The sequence below is a fragment of the Dendropsophus ebraccatus genome, chromosome 9, assembly GCF_027789765.1.
Source record: "Dendropsophus ebraccatus isolate aDenEbr1 chromosome 9, aDenEbr1.pat, whole genome shotgun sequence".
In the NCBI taxonomy this organism is placed as follows: Eukaryota; Metazoa; Chordata; class Amphibia; order Anura; family Hylidae; genus Dendropsophus; species Dendropsophus ebraccatus.
In genome coordinates, this window is record NC_091462.1 from 11,488,796 (window position 1) to 11,506,399 (window position 17,604).

General features: G+C 47.8%; 1 protein-coding gene across 1 annotated transcript; it reads right to left on the reverse strand.

Moving 5' to 3' along the window:
- Positions 1-581: 581 nt before the first annotated feature.
- On the reverse strand, positions 582-9,351 carry RETREG2 (reticulophagy regulator family member 2). The gene is made up of 9 exons (XM_069982538.1): positions 8,598-9,351; positions 7,932-8,038; positions 6,675-6,705; positions 5,926-6,064; positions 4,791-4,875; positions 4,566-4,697; positions 3,982-4,076; positions 3,619-3,754; positions 582-1,694 (listed from the first exon to the last, which is right to left on the reverse strand). The coding sequence occupies exons 1-9, from the start codon at positions 8,852-8,854 to the stop codon at positions 1,216-1,218; spliced, it is 1,461 nt and encodes a 486-aa protein (XP_069838639.1). The 5' UTR covers positions 8,855-9,351; the 3' UTR covers positions 582-1,215.
- Between the last annotated feature and the right edge of the window lie 8,253 nt (positions 9,352-17,604).

Consider the following 17,604-nt stretch of genomic DNA (forward strand, 5'->3'; position numbering starts at 1 on the left):
CTGCTCAGACCAGATGAGGGGATAGCTGCACAGATGATTGGGTCACCCTTGACCCTATTTTTCATCAATATAATCTCCATATACACTGCTGAGTAACTTTGCAAATACCCTCCTTACTCTTCACTTCTGGCCATGGCTTATTCACATCCAAAGCTGCATTCAAATATCTTCCCCCATTAGACATCTCCTACTGGATCAGTGTCTGCACAGGGCATGTTCTGCTGCTCTGCATTGTGGGAGATGTAGTGATTACCCCAGAATATAGGGATAAAATACATCTCCCTGCGTGCAGGACAGCAAAGCTGTGACTACTTTCGTAATTCTACCCTGAAGTAACGCAATTCCAGATCAGTACAGGATCAGGATGGGAAAGCATCTGTAAAGTTGCTCCATGTTATTAAAGGGGTACTCCAGCATTTCGTTATCTTTCAAATCAACTGGTATGAGAAACTTATATAGGTTTGTAATTTACTTCTATCTAAAAATCTCCAGTATTCCAGTACTGATCAGCTGCTGTATGTCCTGCAGGATGTAATGTATTCTTTCCAGTCTGACACAGAGATCTTTGCTGCCACAGTTCTTGACATGGACAGAGGTGGCAGCAGAGAGCACTGTGTCAGACTGGAAAGAGTACACTTCCTGCAGGACATACAGCAGCCGATAAGTACTGGAAGACTGAAGATTTATAAATAGAAGCAAATTACAAATCTCTATAACTTTCCGGTACCAGTGGATAAAAAAAAAATCACTAGAGTTCCCCTTTAAGTATTTGTATGCCATGAATTGCTGTGCATTTATCCCTCTCAACAATGCAATAGGTGCAGATCAAACCCTGTGGGGCATGGGGGGGGGGGGATACAAAAGAAGAACAAGAATATATTACCAGCATAAAAATCCACAAACCCAATCGTACAACAACCCAATCGTCTGCAGTTTCCATTAGTGAGGGCTTGGCAGGTTAGCAAACCTATTAAATAAATGTAATAACACTATAAGCAGGTTCAAGGGGTTAAATTAAAAGGCCGGGACGGGGTTGGGGGTGCTTGAATGGGTAAAAAGTATTCTTCGTTGTGAAGGATGGCGATAATCTGTGCTTTATGCCAATGCCCGTGTGTCACGCCGCTTCCATGCTGCACGGGGTGGCGCGTACGATGGCGTGCAACCAGCCGTGGGCCCGAAAGTAAAGACACAAACCTTCGCTGCTGCATGGCAGCCTTAGGAATCCGGCCCTTGCTGATGAGATTTAGTAGAGGTATACAGCTTCTCGGCTTCCTCCAGCTCCTTCTGCATTAGATCCAGCTCCCCCTGTTCCAGAAGCTCAAAGTCCTCCCCGTCTCCACCCGGCACTACAGTTCCAGGAGGTGAAAGGTCCCGATTGGATAAAGAGGCATCAGGGCTGTCAACCGCTGTGGTGATGGCGCTGCCAGCCGCCTCCTGGCTCAGGGGGTGGAGGATGCCTTCCTGATGGGGGGGCTGACCTTTACCATTGAAGTGCGTGTTGACAAAATGGAGGGGAGAGGTCAGTGTGGGCAGGAGCTTCTCTGGATTTAGGGTGAGTCCTTCTGCTGGTAGAAGCGGCATCTCAGAAGGCGGTGAAGGCTTCTCATCGCCTTCACCGTGTCTCAGCCATAGGGGTGACTCAGGGGGATCTGCGGACGGGGGGTCTTCAGAGGCGGCACCTGGCTGGTCCAAATCTAAAAACAGGAGATGGAAATGGATTATCCTGAATTTCTAGAAACATTTTCAACATGGATGCTGTCAGCTCCTCTGTAACTGCAGCACCAAGGTAAAGCAACTGCCCTGCAGTCTAAGGGCCCTATTCCACCGGTCGATTATCATTCAGATTATCGTTAAATCGTTCGAATCTAAACGATAATCGTTCGGTTGAAATGCAGTTAAAGATTAACGACCGAACGAGAAATCGTTGATCGCTTTATAAGACCTGGACCTATTTTTATTGTTGCTCGTTTGCAAAACGTTCGCAAATCATTCGCATTGAATAAGACATCGCTCGGTCGTTCGCAATAGATACAAACGCAATAGCGAATAAATAGCGAAGAAAAACGATTGCAATTACGATCATAAGTAACGATTATCGTTCCATGGAAATGAGTGAACGTTTTCAGGTCTTTCGCAATAGCGGTCGTTTGAGATCGTTAATCGGTAACGATTATGCAAACGATAATCGTTAGGTGGAATAGGGCCCTTACTCTGTTCCATCTGACCTCTGCTTCTTGTTAAATCAGCGTTCAGCTGGCCAACAAGCAAATACCTATTTGTTGGCTGATCGGGCCCTTCTGACCTGCCGTTGGCTGCACATCTCCCCGTACGATACCCTATTTCCCCCAAAATAAGACGTCCTCTGAAAATAAGACCTAGTAGAGGCTTTGCTGAATTGCTAAATATAAGGCCTCTCCGAAAGTAAGACCTAGCAAAGTTTTTGTTTGTAAATATGCCCACCGAACAGAACACCAGGACATGCAGCTGTGATTCTTTTAAGCCCGCCTCCGCTGTCCCCTACCTTCACCGTCCGTTGCAGAGCAGCTGCATGCAGGACATGTCTTCTGCCAACTCCGATGTTCCCTTCTGCGGCCGTCACTTGTAAATTTGCAGACAAGGTATCAAGAGGCCTGTCGCAATCCCTGTTGTCCCCTACCCCAAGATGCAGAGCTCCATACTGTACGCTGTCCCTGCTGTGCTGTATGAGTGTGCTGTGATGAGCTCCCTCTGGTGGCCGTAAGCCACCCTATCATACGCTCTGTCCCTGATGTGACATTCATGGAAAAATAAGACATACCCTGAAAATAAGACTCCACACATCTTTGGGAGTAAAAAATTAACATAAGACACAGTCTTTTTTTCGGTGAAATACGGCAGGAGATAGCAGAGAAGGGCTGCATGAATGATCGTGATTTGAAGGCTCTGTAAATGAACGCTGACCACTGAAATCTCTGCTCCTGTACAGACAGGATTGGATGGTCTAATAAAACCCGAAGTCTGAAGCCATTAGCTCATCTCTGTTGGAGCATATGAGAAGACATTATGGAGGGGCTAGAGAGCGGAAGTGGACTGTGCCCTACAGCTTATGGCCAAAGGCAGCGCACAGCCCCTCGGTCACATCCAGGCACCAGGAAATGAAGAAAGCAATGCAAAAAATAAATGCTGCTCAAATGCAAATGTGTGAACCTGGCTCAAGTGTCATGACTATGGCGGGTGCTAAGGGGACCAAAGCCAAAAACTGCTAAGTGAGGTCCTGCCGCTCACTCTATAACGCTGTCTGCAGAGAGTATACCATTAAAGCTCTTAAAGGGGTTATCCAGCTACAAAAACACGGCCACTTTCATTTTAGAGACAACACGACTCTTGTCTCCAGTTCAGGTGCAGTTTGCAATTAAGCTCTATTCACTTCAATGGAAGGGAGCAGCAAAACCCCGCCCAAGCTGGAGACAAGAGCGGTGCTGTCTCTGGAAGAAAGTGGCCATGTTTTTGTAGCGCTGGATAACCCCTTTAACAATTTACTATGTAGTGTTATGTTCCACAAGTGTAATGCAGGACGGATAATATTTTACGAGTAATGTTCCTGGGAGGTCGGGGTTGGGTGACATATTAGTAACGCACCCTCTGACACATCCATCAGCTGCGGTGTCGTCGCTCTGGATACTGAGAATCCTCCACTCTCTAGAATTGAAGCTTCTTCATCCGATAACTCAGAGTCAGTAATAGACAGGGCCAGGGCGGTGATTCTCACGTCCAGCTTCAAGAGAACACAGAAAGTTAAACTTTTATTTTTCATATGCTGAACGGAGTTTAATAATCATTATGGGCATTTATTACAACGACTGCCACACAATGCTACACGTGTCCCGCAATATGCAGCGGAGAGAAGCCGGACCAATGGTGACCACCCAATGGACCATGTCCACCCACCTCAGGACAGACGCTGCACCCTTGGTGATCACCCACAGGATCATGTCCACCCACCTCAGGAGAGAAGCCGGACAGCTCAATCTCGCTCTCGCTGTCTGTATCTGCTGTAACTTCTTGTCCCTCTTCCGGCACCTTTTTGGTTTGTCTTTCTGTAAGGAAATATTAGAAGAGGAGAGAAAATGAGAATTGCATATGATAGAATGAGTGTGTTCTAAATGGGGGGGAGGATATTTATAATCGATGGGACTGAGATCTGGGCAGTCTGGAGGACAAGTCACCATCTTGATCTCTTTATCCGGTTCCTCATTCCTGTACAACGTCTGCAGTGCGGCCCCTGGGGCATTATCCTGCTGACCACTGCCATTAGGGGTCCCGCTGCCATGAAGGTGTGTATAATGGTGTTTATAATGGTTAGGTAGGTGGTCGGTGTCACTGTAACATCCACATGATGCCAGGACACAAGGTCTCCAGCAGAACATCGCCCATGCCCTTGCCATCTTGTCTTCTTCCCATAGTACATCCTGCTGCCATCTCTTCCCTGGATAAGTGACGCACACACATTCGGCCATTATAACTCGGTCTCTACCCTCACACCCCATTGTGCTTCTAGACAGCACCCTTTCCTGTCTCTAACTTACTCTTATGAGAACGTGGCAGATCCTCTCCCTTCATGCTGTAGTCCAGCTTCATGAGGATGGGTTCTAGAGCTGTGTACATCCTCTGTATGAGTTCTCGATACACGACTAGTGGCCACAGCAGGACACTAAGTACTGTAATGGAGAGAGAGAGAGAGAGTGAGAGAGATGGTCATGTGCTTCACCATATAGAGGACACGTGTCTCATAGCGGTAGTGAGGTTCTTACATATTATGTAGGAAATCATAATGCCTGGAACGTAATGCCCGACCACGGCCAGCACAGCACAGCAGGAACAAACCATTGCACAGAACTGGAGAGAGAGGAGAGACAATGAATGAACCCTCTATGCATTGGTGAGATTACATCCACAGAACATACAGAAACAACCTACAACCACAGGCAATGGATCCCAGCAGACTTAGGGCCCTATTACATGGGGTGACTATCAGCCAAACAGACTGACATCCACCTGAGTATATAGTGATCGGCCCATAAATGCACATCTCCCCGTGTAGAAGGAGATATATGACAGATGGCTGCCACTACTTACAGTGGTTGTTCAGCTTCATTCTGTTACTGGATCTGATCTCCAGCTGCCCACTGCCAGGGACAATGGCTGAAGCAACCAGCAAGTATTAAAGCATCAATTATATTAACTGGACTAGGACTCGTACATGATACTTGCTGCACATAGGATTGTTGCATTACAGCATGCATTACCTATACATAGCACATGCCAGGCAGCTGTACATTCTCCAGACTGGTATGAAAGCAGGAGGATACATGACTGGCCATTGCACCATACAGTATTACAGGATATGGGGTCATTTGTGTATGAGCTGCCATCAGTAGTGTCGAGTGCATTAGTCAAACTGTTCGCCTGCTGCTATGTTCTCCGAACCTGAACACCCAGAATTTAATTTCTTGCGGATGCAGAAGTTGGATGTAGCCCTAGTTTTCCAGGGCTCTCTAGGGCAGCTTCTAATTTGCAGCCCTAGGGGAATCCAATGAAGAACGTTTGGGTTTGGAGAACATTGTTGAACCTAAATAGTCTGACAGGTCTGCTCCATACTAATTATGATAGCTCATAGACAAATTACCTTGTATCCTCTAAAACTGTACAGTGCAATGGCCAAGCAAGCATGTTCCTAATTTAATACCAGTCAATAGACTGTACAGCTGCTGAGCATGTCCGCTCAACACTGACAGGTATGCCCCTGCCCACTGATAGATACGGTGCAGTAACCTGTACTGGGCACCATTGATGCGTTATATGGTGCAGTATACTGTACTGGGCACCATTGATGCATTGTATTGGCCTCCTCTCTGCACCTTCTCTCTCTCACTCGCATTCGCTCACCTTTCCCGGGTTTTGCTTCTTGTAGAGCAGCAGCTCCTGGATATATTGCTGTAAGGTGAACCAGGTCTCCGCCAGACAGTGACACAGCTCCGGGAGGCTGAGCAGGCGGTGATGGCCGCTCCCTCCCACCACGGTATCACTGTATAGATAAAGAACATCTTAGATTACATTCCTATAGAATAAAGTTAAAGGGCTATTCCCATCTCAGCTAATATAGTTATTAGAGATAAGCGAACCTGGACCATGCCCGAGTCCATCTGAACCCGATTGTTCGGTCATTGATTAGCTGGGGCTGCTGAAGTTGGATAAAGCTATAAGGTTGTCTGGAAAACATGGATACAGCCAATGACTATATCCATGATTTCCACATAGCCTTAGGGCTTTATCCAACTTCAGCAGCCACTGCTAATCAAATGCTGAACAATCAGGTTCAGATGGACTTGAGCATGTTTGAGGTTCGCTCATCTCTAATAGTTATACTTGTAGGACTCATCAAGTTAGCAACCTTGTCTCCTCCTGATATGCTGCTCTTTCCCTCTTATTGCTGACAGCTTGTTGTCTAGGTTACCGACCACCACTCTGCTCTAAATGTAGTGGTCTGGCTGGTGTCTATATAGCTATATTGTAGACGTACCCTTCTACAGTGTAGAGCCGGCTGCTCGTACTAACATGTGACTATAAGTTGTTGCAGCCCCCCCTCCCCCCTTGTGACCTGCCATTAGACGTATACTGTGTATATACATATATACCTGTCAGTGGATGGCTCTGCCCGAGGCGGAACTGTAAAATAAGAGAGAGAGAGGGTATAAATAGCAGAGAAAAAGTTTTCCATCCCATTCACCTCTCTTGATATAAGTTATATGAGGGAGAAGCTGAGATTTTAACCCCTCAAAGGAGTAAACCCATGTGTGACACTTATCCACAGAATATGCTATAAGTGCCCCCTAGATGCGGACAGGCATCCATCTTCAGACTGACGACTACTTGGTCCTCTGTGGTCTGTTCATGGCCGCCAGAGCAGGTCAGGAATCTGTAAGATGGCAGGCTTTAATGGAAAGTCATGGTGGGCGCCTCCATCTGAATCAAGCCTGGCTGCGACATGGAGGGGGATATCGGAGCACTGGGCCCACCTCCAGGGCATAGAGCGGGCTGAACTGAATATCAGAAAGCAGATGCCGGGAACCGGGTTGCGGTTTGAAAACTGGACTGCACCACCGGGACATCGGCGCCCCCACTAAGCAAAGTGGCACATTTGTTTTAAAAATTCTTCTAGTACTTATCGGGTGCTGTATGTCCTGCAGGAAGTGGTGTATTCTCTCCAGTCTGACACAGCGCTCTCTGCTGCCACCTCTGTCCATGTCAGGAACTGTCCAGAGCAGCAGCAAATCCCCATGGAAACCTCTCCTGCTCTGGACAGTTCCTGACATGGACAGAGGGGGCAGCAGAGAGCACCGTGTCAGACTGGAAAGCATGCACCACTTCCTGCAGGACATACAGTAGCTGATAAGTACTGGAAAACTGAAGATTTTTAAATAGAAGTAAAATTTTGTGTAACTTTCTGACACCAGTTGATTTAAAAGAAATATTTTTTTTTCCGCTGGAGTGCCCCCTTAACAAGACATCTAGAAGGTAAACAATCAGGATGTTCCCAACATAATAGTACGGCACAGTGTTAAGGGAGTACTTCGGAGACTCAAAATTTAGACCCCAAAAAGAACATTGGTGGCAGCAGAAGGGCCCCTGTCGCCCCTTACTGCTGCCACTCAACAGAAACTGAATAGTAGATAAAACACTATACAAAGTAATATAACTTTATTACAGCAATGTATTAACAAAGAAACAAAACAAAACATCTTAACTGACGTTTCCCTTTAGGCATGTGAATGGTCGCTGCATAGATACATATGAAGGACAGTTCCTTAAGTCATGGCCACATCTCCATCTCATTCCTATTCACTGTTATTATGTAATGTAGTCACACACTGCAGAACACGTGAGGGAGTTACCTCTGCAGTGACGGAGCAGCCATGGCTTCCAGCGGTCCACGCCCAGCAGACACAGCAGACAGAAGCTCAGCAAGAACACAGGTCTGAGGGACAGGTAGGAGAATAACCTGCAAGGAAAGACCATGAAGAAATGGCGTGAATATACAGTCCCCATAGGAAAAAACCGAGAGCCGCCATCCACCAGTTACTGGCAAATCTGGTGGGTGACAACTCACGTGACTATTACAGGACAACAGGACGGGTCTAGAGAGCCACAAGAAGACACCGGGGGAGGGTGGACATGTGAGAACAACTTTTGATTTTTTTTTTTAGACTCTTTCCAAACTTGTCCAAACTGTTTGGTAGCAAACCAAACTTTTTGCAAAGTTTGGAACGAATCTGGGTTTGGGGGGCTCAGCTCGCTCATTTCTAGTTGTTGCCCAGCTTTCCCAGACACACAGTGAGAATTTCCTTCCTGACCATTTTCAAAGGTGTCCAGATAATGCAAAACTACATCCCCCAGCATGCCCTGACAGCCAGGCCTAAAGCAATAGTCTCCAACCCACTGCTCCAAAGACACCGCCAGGGCATGCTGGGAGTTGTATCTGGAGAGACACACCATACAAACTATACATGCAGCTACTATGGGTGTAAAATCTCGGACATCCTCACTCCCTTCACACTCACCAGAACGCCCCATGAAGAGCGGCAGCCGTCAGCAGACTTGGCAATGGCCGCTCCCAAACCAGAAGCCACTGTCCGGCCGTAAGCAGCGGCCCCCAATCGCTGAGCTGCTGCTGCAGACTGGCCTCCAGACACCTCATGTCCTCCTCTGAGGCTCCGTGCTCCCGGACACTCTTATCATCCCCCTGGGACGGGTCTGCTGGAGACCAGGGTGTCAGCTCTTCTCTGGTCATCTTCTTGGACTCCGCAGCGACGCTCATTGTGATTCGTGAGTCAGACTTTGCCTTCTAGAACCTTCTATATCCCCACAGGAGCCTCCGATATGATGTGGTTCCTCCAGAGTCTCTCCGCAACATTCCCCCTGTGCTCTTCCCTCTTTGCAGCTTCCACCAAACCCGGTACTAGTCCCCGGTATAGTGACTTCTCTTCCTGCACTGTATTCTATCTACAACATCTCTGATCACCTCCCCTGCGCCCAACCTACATAATAATTACTGGTAGTGATGTCTATCGGCCTCCAGACACCGCCGAGCCTGCCACCACCTACAGTAAGCAATCAGGGTTATCCTAATCTGATACCCCTATCACTGACCCTTGTTATGTGCCTGCCCTTCTAACCCCTACACACCTTTATACCCCTCACTGCTGCCTGCTCTGCCCTTATACCCCTCACTGCCGCCTGCCCTTATACCCCTCACTGCTGCCTGCCCTGCCCTTATACTCCTCACTGCTGCCTGCCCTTATACCCCTCACTGCTGCCTGCCCTTATACCCCTCACTGCTGCCTGCCCTGCCCTTATACCCCTCACTGCTGCCTGCCCTTATACCCCTCACTGCTGCCTGCCCTGCCCTTATACTCCTCACTGCTGCCTGCCCTTATACCCCTCACTGCTGCCTGCCCTGCCCTTATACTCCTCACTGCTGCCTGCCCTTATACCCCTCACTGCTGCCTGCCCTTATACCCCTCACTGCTGCCTGCCCTGCCCTTATACCCCTCACTGCTGCCTGCCCTTATACCCCTCACTGCTGCCTGCCCTTATACCCCTCACTGCTGCCTGCTCTGCCCTTATACCCCTCACTGCTGCCTGCCCTTATACCCCTCACTGCTGCCTGCCCTTATACCCCTCACTGCTGCCTGCCCTGCCCTTATACCCCTCACTGCTGCCTGCCCTTATACCCCTCACTGCTGCCTGCCCTTATACCCCTCACTGCTGCCTGCCCTTATACCCCTCACTGCTGCCTGCTCTGCCCTTATACCCCTCACTGCTGCCTGCCCTTATACCCCTCACTGCTGCCTGCTCTGCCCTTATACCCCTCACTGCTGCCTGCCCTTATACCCCTCACTGCTGCCTGCCCTGCCCTTATACCCCACACTGCTGCCTGCCCTTATACCCCTCACTGCTGCCTGCTCTGCCCTTATACCCCTCACTGCTGCCTGCCCTTATACCCCTCACTGCTGCCTGCCCTTATACCCCTCACTGCTGCCTGCCCTTATACCCCTCACTGCTGCCAGCCTATATACCTGCACCTGCTGTTACCATATACCCCTGCCAGCCCCAGCTCTGCCCTTATACCCCTCACTGCTGCCTATATACCCCTGCCAGCCCCAGCTCTGCCCTTATACCCCTCACTGCTGCCTGCTCTGCCCTTATACCCCTCACTGCTGCCTATATACCCCTGCCAGCCCCAGCTCTGCCCTTATACCCCTCACTGCTGCCTGCCTATATACCTGCACCTGCTGTTACCATATACCCCTGCCAGCCCCAGCTCTGCCCATATACCCCTCACTGCTGCCTATATACCCCTGCCAGCCTCAGCTCTGCCCTTATACCCCTCACTGCTGCCTGCCTATATACCTGCACCTGCTGTTACCATATACCCCTGCCAGCCCCAGCTCTGCCCATATACCCCTCACTGCTGCCTATATACCCCTGCCAGCCCCAGCTCTGCCCATATACCCCTCACTGCTGCCTATATACCCCTGCCAGCCCCAGCTCTGCCCATATACCCCTCACTGCTGCCTATATACCCCTGCCAGCCCCAGCTCTGCCTATATACCCCTCACTGCTGCCTATATACCACTGCAGGCCCCAGCTCTGCCCTTATACCCCTCACTGCTGCCTGTATGCCCCCAATCCTTGCCCTAATACCCCCCTAGTTCTCCCTATGTCCAGCCTATGGCTACAGCCCTATTTGCCCCCTTCCTTATCTGCCCCCAGCCCCGGTGTTATACCCCCCGGTGCCGGTCTCAGCGCTGGCCGTGGCCCCCGGTGACAGCTCCCAGGTGGACGGAATCCTCTCAGCCGGGAGATGTTGTTGTTATTATGATGCTGCGCGGAAGTGACGTCACTGCACCGATCTACTTCCGTTTCATGTGACAGGTGTTAGCGGCAACCGGCGTAGAGTGAGCTGGGAAGAGGCGAGAAGAAGAGCCCGGTGACCGCGGACACACGGAGACCCGGCCTCATGGTATATTCCTGGCCATTATCCGCCTTCATTATTCTACATATTAGTATATAAAGGCTGGCGCCCATACTAGACATGGCGGCCGTGAGTTTACACCGTGGTCACGTGATAGGTCCCAGATCCGCTGTTGAGTTATGGGAAACGTCGTGATAAGTAGCGGCCATTTTTGTTAAGGGTAAATCCAAGGCGGCGCAGTCATGGAGGTCAGGAATTGGGGCGGGGCTATCCACAGCGACCAATCAGCACACAGGCCATATGTTTCTATACTAGGTAAAAAATGAAAGCTGCAGCTTTATTGGTCATTTCTTAACATGACCATTTTTGTAACCATCTCTTACCTTTGTCATTTGCAAAAAAAAATAGTTGTAATAAGTCACCACTGGTTTAATGCCTATGTTATGTGTTAGTGGAGGATATATATATATATAATAAACAAGATATAAACAAGTTAGTCACATGTTCATCAGAGTACCCCTTTAAGCATATGACCATGGTGGTCTGGCCGCCGGACCACCAGTAGACTGTTGGGAATAGACCAGGGACCACCAGTAGACTGTTGGGAGTAGACCAGGGACCACCAGTAGACTGTTGGGAGTAGACCAGGGACCACCAGTAGACTGTTGGGAGTAGACCAGGGACCACCAGTAGACTGTTGGGAGTAGACCAGGGACCACCAGTAGACTATTGGGAGTAGACCAGGGACCACCAGTAGGCTGTTGGGAGTAGACCAGGGACCACCAGTAGGCTGTTGGGAGTAGACCAGGGACCACCAGTAGGCTGTTGGGAGTAGACCAGGGACCACCAGTAGGCTGTTGGGATTAGACCAGGAAACACCAGTAGGCTGTTGGGAGTAGACCAGGGACCACCAGTAGACTGTTGGGAGTAGACCAGGGACCACCAGTAGACTGTTGGGATTAGACCAGGAAACACCAGTAGGCTGTTGGGAGTAGACCAGGGACCACCAGTAGACTGTTGGGATTAGACCAGGAAACACCAGTAGGCTGTTGGGAGTAGACCAGGGACCACCAGTAGACTGTTGGGATTAGACCAGGAAACACCAGTAGACTGTTGGGAAGATCCTACACTCATAATACCTCAAGTTTGGTTCAAGTGAAACAAGCTGCGGTCATGAATAACCTTCATCTTGTGTGTTAATGGAGGATATGTATATAATAAACAAGTTATACTCACCGTGGGTCCCCCGGGAGTTGCTCCCAGTCCCTCTCTGGTCTCTGCTTCTTCAGTCCCACCCTCAGAGGACCTGCCTGCTCAGCCAATCAGTGACTGAGGCGGTAACACCCATGTGGTCCCCAGGAGACCCGGAAACCTGTGTGGGAACGGGAGCATCAGCACGGCAGATATGGGGGACCCAGTACAGGTGAGTATGGCCTGTCGATGACCTTATTTTTTTTATTTTTGCCTGCTGGACCTCCCTTAAACTGAAGGAAAAAAAAATAATTATGGGTGTTCTGGAGTTATGTACGTCTCTTTTTTTTTAAAAGTAATAGTCTTGAGGTGGTTGGAGTTGTTTTTTATTAGGAATTTTTAATACTTTGTCAATTCTTTAAAACTTTATTTTAGCATTTATATTAAAGGAGAGGTCCAGTGAAAATTTTTATTAAAGTATTGTATGCCCCCCCCCCCCCCCCCCAAATGCTTATAAAGTGCTTTTTTCCCTGCACTTACTACTGCATCAAGGCTTCACTTTCTGGATAACATGGTGATGTCACTTCCTGGATAACATGGTGATGTCACTTCCTGGATAACATGGTGATGTCACGATCCGACTCCCAGAGCAGTGCGGGCTGTGGCTGCTGGAGAGGATGATGGCAGGGGGATGCTCAGTGTCCCTCCAGTGCCCTGTGTCCCTCAGTGTCCCCCTGCCATCATCCTCTCCAGCAGCCACAACCCGCACAGCTCTGGGAGTCAGGTCGTGACATCACCATGTTATCCAGGAAGTGACATCACTATGTTATCCAGGAAGTGACATTACCATGTTATCCAGGAAGTGTAATCACCATGTTATCCAGGAAGTGGCATCACCATTTTATCCAGGAAGTGACATCACAATGCTATCCAGGAAATGACATCACCATGCTATCCAGGAAGTGACATCACCATGTTATCTAGGAAGTGACATCCCCATGTTATCCAGGAAGTGACATCACCATGCTATCCAGGAAGTGACATCACCATGTTATCCAGGAAGTGACATCACCATGCATTCCAGGAAGTGACATCACCATGTTATCCAGGAAGTGACATCACCATGTTATCCAGGAAGTGACATCCCCATGTTATCCAGGAAGTGACATCACCATGCTATCCAGGAAGTGACATCACCATGTTTATCCAGGAAGTGACATCACCATGCATTCCAGGAAGTGACATCACCATGTTATCCAGGAAGTGAAGCCTTGATGCAGTAGTAAGTGCAGGGAATAAGCCCTTTATGTACATTTACCATAATAAAAACTTTCTGCTGCCTATGATAGAAATGAGTAAGATGGGTGAGCGGAGACCATCAGGTCAGAGGTTTCTCAGGTTTCTTCCTGTGATCAGTGCCACTCATAGCTGCATTACACCAGAGTCACCAGCAGATGGCGGCCTGTGCTTTTATATAAATTACTAGAAAATGTACCCGGCGCTGCCCGGGTATAAAGTGTCAGTGTGTAAATTAGATTTGTTCTAAGGTGCCCAGGAAGCCAAGCTAAAGGTATTGTTTCATCTGAGTTAATCAGTGGAATTAGTGTATACCTGTAGTGCATAGTTGGAGCGGTTCTGTATACCCACATTGTATAGTTTTTAGGGGTCTCGCATATCTGTAGTGCATAGTTGGGGGGGCTGTATACCTATAGTGTATAGTTGGGGGGGGTCCTGAATACCTGTAGTGTGTAGTTGGGGGGGGGGGGCTGTATACCTGTAGTGTATAGTTGAGGGAGGTCCTGTATACCTGCAGTGTACAGTTGGTGAAGGTCCTGTATACCTGTACTGTATATTTCGGGGGTCCTGTATACCTGTAGTATATAGTTGGTGCTGTATACCTGTAATATATAGTTGGTGGAGGTCTTGTATACCTGTAGTTTATAGTTTGAGGGTCCTGGATACCTGTAGTGTATAATTGGTGGAGGTCTTGTATACCTGTAGTATATAGTTCAGGGGTCCTGTATACCTGTAGTGAATAGTTTGAGGGTCCTGTATAACTATAGTATAGAGTTGGTGGAAGTCCTGTATACCTGTATACCTGTAGTGTATAGTTTGTATAGTCCTATATACCTGTAGTATATAGCTGGTGGAGTTCGTGTATACCTGTAGTATATTTGGGGTCCTGTCTACTTGTACTATAGAGTTGGTGAAGGTGCTGTATACCTGTATTATAGAGTTGGTGTAGGTCCTGTATACCTGTAGTGTATAGTTTTGAGGTCCTGTATACCTGTAGTGTATAGTTTGGGGTCCTATATACCTGTAGTATATAGTTGGTGGAGTTCCTGTATACCTGTAGTGTATAGTTTTGGGGTCCTGTATACCTGTAGTGTATAGTTTGGGGTCCTGTATACCTGTAGTATATAGTTGGTGGAGGTCCTGTATACCTGAAGTATATAGTTGGTGGAGGTCCTGTATACCTGAAGTATATCGTTGGTGAAGGTCCTGTATACCTGTAGTGTATAGTTTGGGGTCCTATATACCTGTAGTATATAGCTTTTGGAGTTCCTGTATACCTGTAGTATATTTGGGGTCCTGTCTACTTGTAGTATAGAGTTGGTGAAGGTGCTGTATACCTGTATTATAGAGTTGGTGTAGGTCCTGTATACCTGTAGTGTATAGTTTTGAGGTCCTGTATACCTGTAGTGTATAGTTTGGGGTCCTATATACCTGTAGTATATGGTTGGTGGAGTTCCTGTATACCTGTAGTGTATAGTTTTGGGGTCCTGTATACCTGTAGTGTATAGTTTGGGGTCCTGTATACCTGTAGTATATAGTTGGTGGAGGTCCTGTATACCTGAAGTATATAGTTGGTGGAGGTCCTGTATACCTGTAGTATATAGTTTTGGGGTCCTGTATACCTGTAGTGTAAAGTTTGGGGTCCTGTATACCTGTAGTATATAGTTTTGAGGAGGTCCCGTGCACCTGTAGTGTATAGTTTTGGGGTCCTGTATACCTGTAGTGTCCTGTATACCTGCAGGGTTGTATTTACCCGTAGGGCAGTGTTATTCAGTCACAGTGTGTCGATATTGGTCATGTCTGGTATGGCGGTGTTATCCAGTCACAGTATGGTGGTATTGGTCAGGTCTGGTGTGGCGGTGTTATCCAGTCACGGTATGGTGGTATTGGTCAGGTCTGGTATAGCGGTGTTATCCAGTCACAGTATGGCAGTATTGGTCAGGTCTGATATGATAGTGTTATCCAGTCACAGTATGGCGGTATTGGTCAGGTCTGGTGTGGCGGTGTTACCCAGTCAGTTTGCCGGTATTGGTCAGGTCTGGTATGGCAGTATTATCCAGTCACAGTATGGCGGTATTGGTCAGGTCTGGTATGACAGTGTTATCCAGCACAGTATGGCGGTATTGGTCAGGTCTGGTATGGCAGTGTTATCCAGTCACAGTATGGCGGTATTGGTCAGGTCTGGTATGACAGTGTTATCCAGCACAGTATAGCGGTATTGGTCAGGTCTGGTGTGGCGGTGTTATCCATTCACAGTATGGCGGTATTGGTCAGGTCTTATATGACAGTGTTATCCAGTCACAGTATGGTGGTATTGGTCAGGTCTGGTATGACAGTGTTATCCAGCACAGTATGGCGGTATTGGTCAGGTCTGGTGTGGCAGTGTTACCCAGTCACAGTTTGGTATACCTATTGTGCCCTGTGTATACATGTACTGTATGGATGGAGTAGGGGGTCTTGTATATACATGTACTGTATAGATGGAGTAGGGGGCCCTGTATATACATGTACTGTATAGATGGAGTAGGGGGTCCTGGATACATGTACTGTATAGATGGAGTAGGGGGTCCTGTATATACATGTACTGTATAGATGGAGTAGGGGGCCCTGTATATACATGTACTGTATAGATGGAGTAGGGGGTCCTGTATACATGTACTGTATAGATGGAGTAGGGGGTCCTGTATATACATGTATTGTATAGATGGAGTAGGGGGTCCTGTATATACATGTACTGTATAGATGGAGTAGGGGGCCCTGTATATACATGTACTGTATAGATGGAGTAGGGGGTCCTGTATATACATGTACTGTATAGATGGAGTAGGGGGCCCTGTATATACATGTACTGTATAGATGGAGTAGGGGGTCCTGTATACATGTACTGTATAGATGGAGTAGGGGGTCCTGTATATACATGTATTGTATAGATGGAGTAGGGGGTCCTGTATATACATGTACTGTATAGATGGAGTAGGGGGCCCTGTATATACATGTACTGTATAGATGGAGTAGGGGGCCCTGTATATACATGTACTGTATAGATGGAGTAGGGGGCCTTGTATATACATGTACTGTATAGATGGAGTAGGGGGCCCTGTATATACATGTACTGTATAGATGGAGTAGGGGGTCCTGTATATACATGTACTGTATAGATGGAGTAGGGGGTCCTGTATATATATATACTGTATAGATGGAGTAGGGGGTCCTGTATATACATGTACTGTATAGATGGAGTAGGGGGTCCTGTATATACATGTACTGTATAGATGGAGTAGGGGGTCCTGTATATACATGTACTGTATAGATGGAGTAGGGGGTCCTGTATATACATGTACTGTATAGATGGAGTAGGGGGTCCTGTATATACATGTACTGTATAGTTGGAGTAGGGGGTCCTGTATACATGTACTGTATAGATTGAGTAGGGGGTCCTGTATATACATGTACTGTATAGATGGAGTAGGGGGTCCTGTATATACATGTACTGTATAGATGGAGTAGGGGGCCCTGTATATACATGTACTGTATAGATGGAGTAGGGGGTCCTGTATATACATGTACTGTATAGATGGAGTAGGGGGCCCTGTATATACATGTACTGTATAGATGGAGTAGGGGGTCCTGTATATACATGTACTGTATAGATGGAGTAGGGGGCCCTGTATATACATGTACTGTATAGATGGAGTAGGGGGTCCTGTATATACATGTACTGTATAGATGGAGTAGGGGGCCCTGTATATACATGTACTGTATAGATGGAGTAGGGGGTTCTGTATATACATGTACTGTATAGATGGAGTAGGGGGCCCTGTATATACATGTACTGTATAGATGGAGTAGGGGGTCCTGTATATACATGTACTGTATAGATGGAGTAGGGGATCCTGTATATACATGTACTGTATAGATGGAGTAGGGGGCCCTGTGTATACATGTACTGTATAGATGGAGTAGGGGGCCCTGTATATACATGTACTGTATAGATGGAGTAGGGGGTCCTGTATACATGTACTGTATAGATGGAGTAGGGGGTCCTGTATACATGTACTGTATAGATGGAGTAGGGGGTCCTGTATACATGTACTGTATAGATG

Coding starts and splice junctions, on each gene's coding strand:
- RETREG2 (XM_069982538.1), bottom strand. CDS start 8,854: ATGAGCGTCGCTGCGGAGTCCAAGAAGATGACCAGAGAAGAGCTGACA. Junction 6,706..7,931: donor GCTGCTCCGTCACTGCAGAG/GTAACTCCCTCA, acceptor CTTATTTTACAG/TTCCGCCTCGGGCAGAGCCA. Junction 4,698..4,790: donor TATGATTTCCTACATAATAT/GTAAGAACCTCA, acceptor TCTCCATTACAG/TACTTAGTGTCCTGCTGTGG.